Here is a 9,434-nt window from a genome sequence, read left to right on the forward strand (position 1 = left end):
TATATGCACCCCAGGAGTCATCCTTGACCGGCCCCTGTTCCCCCCACATTCAATCATCAAGTCCTGATGATTTCATCACCTAAATATTTTCCATCTATCCCATCCTTTTACCCCTGCCCTAATTCAGGCCTTCTTAATCTACTAACAAGACTATTCCAACAGGCTCCTAACTGGTCTCTGATTCCAGACTTATTCCTCTCAAATCTATTCTCATTATCGCTGGCAAAGTGATTTTTAAGGAAAAATCTTTGCTTAAAATTCTTCAGTAAATTTCCCTTACAACCTAAATAAATTTTCTCTTCCCTTCCAGAGTATTCAAGGCTTTACATTTTCTGGCCCCTATCTACCTCTCCTGCTCTCTTTCTGTCACTCGCAGCTACATATTTCATAATCCGGTAATACTGACTTATAATTCTAATTTATTTATATCCTTGGCCTGGCTAACTCTTACTCATTAGTTACTGTTCAAGTGTCATATCCTCATGCAATCGATCTTAAAGGCCAACATCCCCCACCCCCTCAGGTGGACTGGATTCCCCTTCTATGCTCTCGTATTCCCTACGCATCTACTATTGCACTTAAAAATGTTATTTCTTAAAGTTTATGCATCTGCTCGGACCTTAGCCTAAACAGTAAGCTCCCTGAAGACGGAAACAGTCTTTGCCATCTCCATATCCCCAGCGTCCGGCACATGCAATTACAAGTACTCTGAAAATGTTTCTTGAATGAATGAAACACTTTTCCCAATTTCTCCATCATCTAACCCCTGCCACCTACCACGACCACCAGCAATCCCACCCTCCTCCACGGGATTTGACCTGCATATTTGCCACTTAAAACACTGCACTGAGCATTTCTGTTGGCTGTCTCTATCCTCCGCTAGACGAAGTGTTCCTGGAGCGAGAGGACGGGTCATATTCACCTGCCTAGAAGCACGGGCAGAAGACGGAATGAAAATGCGTGGCAAGTCTGTAAGAGTCTGTCTTGGACTCCTCTCTCACACACCCTCGGCTGAGCTCGGATCCTTCCAAGGGACCGAGGGACTGAGGACGCGTAATAACCCCGACAAGCGCACACCCCCGGGTCCCTGCTTGCTCAAGCTGAGAAGATCTCCGCCGCCCGCACACCCATCCCCACCGTGCCGTCCTCTCCCGTCAAGAAGTTGTGGAGGTCAGTGCGGGCTCACCGGCAAGCGGAACTCCAGGTGCTCTTGAGCCATGAGCAGCAGATATCTATTCAGGGAGGACGACAGCGCCATTGCGGCCGCCTACCTTGCGCCTGCGCGGCGCGCGCTGTTTCCCACCTCTTCTTCCCCCCTCCCGCACACAGCCTTTCCCGCTGAGGCGGAGCCTTGAATGACCGGAAGCGGAAGCAGGACGAAGCGGGCGCTGTCCCGCGGTTCCTCGCGCGGATATGTTGAGCCTGGCAACCGCTGGAGGCGCAACGCCAGCTGCGAGGTACTTCCTGGTTGAAATGAGGAAGTACGAGTAGGTAGTGTGAGGGGCTGTGTGGTGTTCAGCAGCGGGTTGCAATAAGACAAGTTCCCGTTGATCCTCCCACCAGGAACGTACTTCCAACTCTCTCTAGGAGCGTTTCAAATCCTAGTTCTTTAAAACTGGACTGGAATTTCACCTTTTCCGTGCAGACTTCTCTAACCGCTCCAAACTAGGAGGACCTGGCCCACTCATCTAATATTTATTTTACTTTCTGTATTTTTGCAATAACTTTTCAAGGATACGTGCCTTCTAAGCTTCTTTTAACAAGCTCTTGACCTAGATCATCTCTTACGGTTCTTCCTATACTTAACGGAAAACACAATGTCGTTCTTAATAATTTACTCAATAATTAGGAGGTTGTGATGTTAGACTCACAGGCCCAGTCTACAGCCAACTCTATATTAAAACAGTGATGGAAATTGCTTCTAACTATTCACACTGGCACAGATTTCGTAGCACATAAAATAAGTAGTAGTATATCATAAATTTTAAAAATTTGCATAGTCTATGTATACGCATTATTGCTTTTGTCTTATTGAGAGCAATTTCTTTTGCATCCCACCATAATATTGTACAAAGTACAAGAGTACTACATATTCCAAGCACCATGTGCTGGGAACATCCTCGATACTTCACAGCCATCATTAAGAACATAAGCTGTGGTGTCGATCTTAGGTTAAAAATCTCAGTTCCACTATTTACAATCTATATGCTCTTAAGCACATTTCTTAGCCCCTTTTAATAGCAGTTTTATCTAAAATGGAGTAACACTGCCTCCCTCAAGGGATTGTTAGAATTAAGTGGAATAATGTACATAAAGTGTTTAATACCTGGCATATTGTATGGGGCCAATAAATGGAATTTAAGGAGACTTTTCTTTAAAAAAAAAAAAATATATATATATATATATATATATATGAAAATTCCTCTTAACAAGCAATCTGTCTTTGTTAGGAAAACACCTTGGTAAGTCCACTTAAGATAAGCAATAAAGTGAGTCTCTGAGGAACACAGATGTCTCTTGGCCCCAAGGCTTCAGAAAAGGGATAACAGTATGAGATATGAGAAGAGAGGTCAAGGTGGGACAGAGAACCTACGAAATATTAGGGGAATGATGTGCAGTGTTTGATATGCCCCATTCCCAAAGCTTGTCAGAATTACCAAACATTAAATTTTGATGGGGACACTTTTTAGGGAATATCATAGAGGTGCTGATTTTCATGCTTGGATTAATAGGATGCTGTGCAGAGACAGCAAATGAGAATACACAGTCTAGGAGAACCCAAATTCAAGGTTCACTGATTTTTCACATGAGCTTCCTTAAAGCTAAAGTTCATGACTAAATCCCCACTAATTCTCCACTCCAGAGATAAGCAAGAGATCACATACATTAAGAATCTCAAACTGTTGGATACATTGGGGAAGTATAAATTAATCCTGCGCAGGCCAGGCCATTAAGGTTAGTGTGGAGCTACTTGTGAGATCAAGTAGACTGCCTTTAAAGAAGTCACACCAGAGCTGTTCCATGTTTTTGAGCCTACTAAAGTCCTTAAGGAGCAGCAAGAGAGTATGAACTTTGAAACTTGGTGTTTAAACTAACATCTAGAGACTTGCAATTGTTTTTGTTTTTGTTTTTTAATTTGTACTAGAAGGGGCAAGAAAGTTTATACTCCATCTTCTGGGAACTGACCCAAAGCTTCATCCATGCTTCATCTACCACGGCAGACTTCTTAGAAGCTTGTCTCCTTCTGTGAAATTGCTATTGTGCAAGCATCTGAATCTCTGGTATAGGCTGATGATGACTGAAAACCAGAATCATTCCTAGATAGTTAGGACCCGAAATTAGGAGAATCTTGAGTTCTGGTTATAGCAGGCCCCTAAACTGTTGAGACTAGTAGGGCAGAGTCAGTGAAGGAAATAAGTAGAGAGTTAACAGGTCCCAGCAGCAGAAGTCATGTGTAATGTTAAAACTGTCCATGCATCTGTCTCAGGCTGAGCATTTAACATTTGAAAAGGGGTTGGTTATCAGAGAACCATAGACATTTGTGCACCAGTGAGGGATAGGAAACTTCTCTGCATATGTATTAATTCTAGAAGATTTTTTAAAAGACTTTATTTATTTGTCAGAGAGAGCGCACGTACAAGCAGGGGGAGCAGCAGACAGAGGGAGAAGCAGGCTCCCCGCTGAGCAAGGAGCCCAATGTGGACTCCATCCCAGGACCCTGGGATCATGACGTGAGCCAAAGGCAGACGCTTAACTGACTGAGCCACTCAGGTGTCCCAAGACTAGAAGATTTTTGCAATGAATAAAAAACAAGGGGTTTTTGAACAGTTTGGAGAATAAGTTTTATTGGAACAAGTTATATATAACTATAGGGACTTCACTATGGTGAAGCATTCTTGACCGACTTCTAATTTCATGAAATGCCAGAAGGGTCTCCAGTATCCTGGAGATCTAAATGAAGATAATCTAAATGAAGATAATCCAGAAAGAGGAGAAGAGAGAACAAACACTTGGAGCTCTCAGGAAACAAAACTGAACAAGTTAGGACAAGGCACCAGTTCAAACTTAAGCAGCTGGAGTTGATTTAAATATGACTCAAGATCTCCAGAAGTGGAGAAAGGTAGAGCTTGTCCTCTGCTCAAAAAATTCTCCCAAACAAACCTGAAATCCTCGTTGTAAACTAGACCTACTCATTTGCTACCTGTAAAGTAGGTTCTGTGCGTAGAAAAAAAGTGAAGGAAAATGGGCTGGAGATTCAGCCTTCTGTCCTGCCATACTTAAACTCTAATGCTTCCACAATTCAAATAATCAAAAGCCATACATTTCCAGACAGATGTAAGATGCCAGCCTGATTGAGCTAGGCTAGAGAACAACTCCCACCATATCTTAGTGACTAGGTGAAATAGAAACAGTTTTCAAAAAGGAGCCTAACCTAGGGCCTACCAAAATTAGGGGTGCCTTCCCTCCTTGGGCTGGTACTTAATTTAATTGTTTGCAATGAGATCGAGATCATAAGATACCAAAAACCATTTCACTCTACTTTTATTCCACTCCAAATACAAGACCTGGATATCATCCACACTGCTGCAGGCTTCAGCTTTGTGGCTTCCGTGGCCTTGCGCATTTTTGAATGGGACCCCATTTATTACTTCTCTTGGGCAGAACTTGTGAACCAGAGGTGGTGTTAAGTTCACAGTGCATTTGCCACATTTGAGGCAGGTCTCTTGTCCTTCCTTCTCCCCTACTTCCCACTTTCCTTCTCTCCCTTTCTTCTTTCCTTCCTAAAATGTAAGTAGCAAACATGACTTCTAAACAAAGGAAGGCTTTTGGCAATATGCAAGTATTAACAGTCTCAAAGTGTGTAAGTTACCTTCTAGGAAGGGACCTGCAGATTCTAATTAAAGCACAATTCACAGTAATCACCATCGCTTGATCTTATTTGCTTCCCATGAGAGGAAAATTTATTACATATAAAATAAATGGTCTCAAGTCCCATAAAAGGCATCTTCCTGAGAACTAATTTAACAGGGCCATAGGAGGAGTTTTACTCAATCCTACAGGGCACAGATTCTTAAACTTGGCTGCATGTTGGAATTACCTGAGGAATTTTCAAAAATATGAAGCCTGGAATCTACCCCTGGGGATTTGAATTTAATTTGGGATGTGGCCTAAACATATTTTTAAAAACACTTCAGTTGTTAATTTGATGGCAGCTACCAGCAACATCATCACCTGGGAATCACTTAGAAATGCAAATTCCTGCCTACCCCCAAGTCTGCTGAATCAGAAACTCAGGATGGGATCCAGCAGACTATTTTAAACAGGCCCACCAGGTGGTTCTGATGCACACTGAGGTTTGAGAATCATTGCCTGGGAGAGAGGAGTATGGATAGACAGGCTTTGACTCCCAGTGCCACAGATAAATAGCATGTTTGCCTTGCTCTTACCCATGCTTGGAGAGAGAATTTATATAATAAACTGGCAAAATACTGCAAATATGTTTCTCAGCAGAAGGTGTCACAAGAAGAAAATATTCCTCTCTTACAGGCTAGATTGAGAATCTCAAGAAAATCTCCTTAGCTGATTTCTTTTGAGAAAATTTCTAGAATAGACTACTTAAGTTAGGTGATTTCCTGTGGGCCATGCATGTTGGCTAGAAGAAAGGCTTTGCAGAGAATTTTAAAAATTCTAATGCAAAAAGAAGAGAAATATGTTCTAAAGGCAAAGGGAGAAGTAGAGAAAAAGAGAGTCAGCAAGATGGCAGGAGCTAGATGATATTTTACCATTTACCAAACCAAGTTTGGTTATTAAATGCTTGAAATGCTTGGTGTGGGTGACTTCTTTTGAAACTCAAAGAGGTTTTACACCTAAATTATAGTGGTCATGCATACTGCCATGAAGAACATAAGACCAGGGAGATTCCGCTGACATCTAGGTTATACTCTTGATTTTTAGTTGGAATTAGGGTTATCATTGTGCTCAATTAGATTATGGTAACATTTTAAGGGACTCAGAGATTAAAATAAAATCTTTATTAACCAGTAATATAAATCAGTCACTGAACTAAGGCAATGGGGATACAAGATAAAAAATCAGATCCCCCAGCTCATAAAAAAGGTCACAAAACCCAGTGGTCGAGGATATCCCACTAGTTCCCAGCTAGATTATGTAAGGTCTATGCTAGGAAAATAAAATATTACAGACTAGAGCTAAAGAAACAATATTGCTGTGGTTGTGGATGGGAGTATCAGGGAAGACTTCCAAGAGGGGATAACATCTTAACCCAGCTTTTAAAAGTGAACAGATTTCCAAAGCTGTGCTGAGTTTAGTTGGAATAGTAAAAATGGTTGGCATATGGGATACAAGCGCAGGAGATGAAGCTGAACATCCTGGTGAATAATTTTGAGGGAAAACAGTGAGGTTTTCACAAGCAAGAAAATTGCATAACCAAGTCATGATTTAGAAAGAGCTCTGATAGAGGCTCTCTGGGCTAGAAAGGAAGCAACTGGAAGCATGGAGCCCACTCAGGTGATTCTAGCAATGTTCAAAGCAAGAGAAGAGATGTGTCCGAAAAGGTGGAGAGACACTGGGCACTGACAGGAATGAACTGATTTTTGTTTCAGGTCCCTCAAGGTGACATCATGTCTGAGGGCAAATTGTTTGGAAACTGTTGGCTAAGAGAACATTCAGGCATACATGTTCTGTATGTTGAATGTACAAATGGGTTGAGAATAGACTGTAGGGCAGAGACAGACAAAAGCAGAGATAGTGTGGAGGCCAACTGCAGTAATTTAGACAAGAGATGATGAGAATTTGGCCAAGATGACAGACGTACAAGTGGGGAGAAGTGGTCAAATCCTGAATATATTTTGAGAATACTGCTGATAAAGTTTGCTAAGGGGTCAGATATGAAGTATGAAAGACAGGAGTCAAGGATGACTAAGATTTTTGGCCTGAGCAACTGAAAGATTGCAGTTGCCATTAAAAAAAGATGGGGAGGACTGAGAGGAATGGGGAGGGGAGGGGGAAATAAGCTTGAGGTGCCTGCTTTACATCAACGGGAAATATAATATATTTACCTGAAAGATATTTGACTTAGGGATTCGTTTAATTAGTGGATGATAGTTGATTGTGGATCCATCCCCACCTACGTGACTTTAAATAATAATCATACAAGGATCTGATTCTTTTTTTTTTTAAGATTTTATTAATTTATTTGAGAGAGAGACTGAGCAGGCAAGCAGGGGGAGGAGCAGAGGAGGAGGGACAAGCAGACTCCGCACTGAGCACAGAGCCCAACGTGGAGCTCAATCCCATGACCCTGAAATCATGACCTGAGACGAAATCAAGAGTCAGATGCTTAATCAACTGAGCCACCCTGGTGGCCAGTCTGATTCTTCTTAATCAGAGGTAGATATAGTCATTTTAATTAAGTTTATTCAAGCAGAGTCAGAAATCTGTTTTTTTTTTTGTATTTATATTGCAGAATAAAAGCTGATTCATAAGCAGATAAATTAACAGGTACAGCTTCATTTTAGTAAACTGGAGTAGTGGGCACTTAATGAAAGTGTGGGCATCAACTTTTATAGATGGTTTTTTGATATCAAAATCTAGAAATGTATGAGCACTGCAATAAAGCCTGTGCTCTTGACCTTGGATTCTTATAGGAGGAAGTATGTCTACAACTCTGACAGTGAATCTTTCATACATTAGGATCAGCCAATTTATTAAACATCCTTCATTTGAATGTCTGGTTTTAGTACTATTTTAAAAATTCCCGATGACCAGTTGGGACTTATCCCAAGTATCAAGGCTGGTTCAATATTCAAAAATCAATTAATATAATCCATCACATTAACAGGCTAAAAAAAAGTCACATGATCATATCAATAGATAGAGAAAAGGCATTTGGCAATGTCCAACACTCATTTATGATAAAAAATCCTCTCTGAACTCAGACAAGAGAGAAACTTCGACTTTGATAAAGAATTTCTACAAAAAAAACCCTACAGCTAACATCATACTTAAGGTGAGAAAATCAAAACTTTCAACTAGAATTATGTACAGGGCAAGGATGTCTGCTCTTACCACTCCTTTTCAACATTATACTGTAAGATTTAGCTAATGCAATAAGCCAATAAAAGGAAATAAAAGGTATACAGATTGGGAAGACATAAAACTGTCTTTGTTCACAGATCCAATGATCATCTAGGTAGAAGACCCAAAACAATCAAAAAACTACTGAAACTAATAAGCAATTATAGTGAGTTTACAGGATACAAAGTTAATATGCAGTATTCAACTACTTTCTTATATACCAGCAATGAACAAGAGACATTTGAAATTAAAAACATAATACCACTGATATTAGCACCCCCCAAAATGAAGTACTTAGGTTATCAACCTAACAAAATATGTATAAGAGCTATACAAGGAAAATTATAAAACTCTGATTAAAAAAAAAGCAAATAACTCAATAAATGGAGAGACAGTCCATGTTCATGGATAGATTCAATATTGTTAGGATGTCCCAACCTGATTTATAAATTGAATGCAATCTCAACCAAAATCATAGCAAGTTATTTTGTAGATATTAACAGACTGATTCTAAAGTTTATATGGAAAGGAAAAAGACCCAGAATAGCCAACACAATATTGATGGAGAAGAACGAGATTGAAGGACTGACTCAACCCAACTTCAAGACTTACTATAATGCTTCCAATAATAAAGACAGCGGTATTGGTGAAAACAGATCAATGGAATAGAAAAAAGGGAGCCCAGAAATAGACCCATATAACCACCTAATCTTTGACAAAGGAGGAAAGGCAATACAATGGAGTAAAGATAGTCTTTTCAACAAATGATGCTGGAACAATTAAAAAAAAAAAATCAATCTAGACACATACCTTACAACCCTCACAAAAATTAACTCACAATGGATCATAGGCCTAAATGTAAAATGCAATACTATAAAACTCCTAAAAGATAATAGGAGAAAACCTAGATGATCTTGGGTATGGCAAGGCCTTTTTTAGATACAACACCAAAGTCATGATCCATTAAAGAAATAACTGATAAGCTGTACTTCATTACAATTAAAAACTGCTCTGTGAAAGACAGTGTCAAGAAAATGAGAAAACAAGCCACAGCCTAGGAGAATATATCTGCAAAAAGGCACACCTGATAATGGACTGTGATCCAAAAAATACAAAGAACTCTTAAAACTCAACAATAAGAAAACAACTCAATTTAAAAATGGGCCAACAACCTTAGGAGACACCTCCCCAAAGAAGATACACAGATGGTAAATGACCATATGAAAACATGCTCCATATCATACGTCATCAGAGAAAAGGAAATTAAAACAATGAGATACCACTGCACATTTAGTAGAATGGACAAATCCCAAACACTGACAACACCAAATTCTGGC

The 9,434-nt window shown here is 40.0% G+C and overlaps 1 protein-coding gene and 1 long non-coding RNA gene across 2 annotated transcripts in view; one reads left to right on the plus strand and one right to left on the minus strand.

Moving 5' to 3' along the window:
• The window catches only part of TRMT11 (tRNA methyltransferase 11 homolog), a 56,965-nt gene extending 55,608 nt beyond the window's left edge, over positions 1 to 1,357 (minus strand). Inside the window, exon 1 of the mRNA XM_026504756.4 lies at positions 1,187 to 1,357. Within this exon, the coding sequence (XP_026360541.1) occupies positions 1,187 to 1,258 (72 nt within the window). The 5' untranslated portion in view covers positions 1,259 to 1,357. The remainder of the gene's footprint in view (positions 1 to 1,186) is intronic.
• A 20-nt stretch (positions 1,358 to 1,377) lies between these two features.
• The window catches only part of LOC125283613 (uncharacterized), a 39,223-nt gene continuing 31,166 nt past the window's right edge, over positions 1,378 to 9,434 (plus strand). Inside the window, exon 1 of the long non-coding RNA XR_007191540.2 lies at positions 1,378 to 1,481. This is a non-coding gene — a long non-coding RNA (uncharacterized LOC125283613). The remainder of the gene's footprint in view (positions 1,482 to 9,434) is intronic.

Source organism: Ursus arctos, unplaced genomic scaffold, assembly GCF_023065955.2.
Source record: "Ursus arctos isolate Adak ecotype North America unplaced genomic scaffold, UrsArc2.0 scaffold_13, whole genome shotgun sequence".
Taxonomy (NCBI): Eukaryota; Metazoa; Chordata; class Mammalia; order Carnivora; family Ursidae; genus Ursus; species Ursus arctos.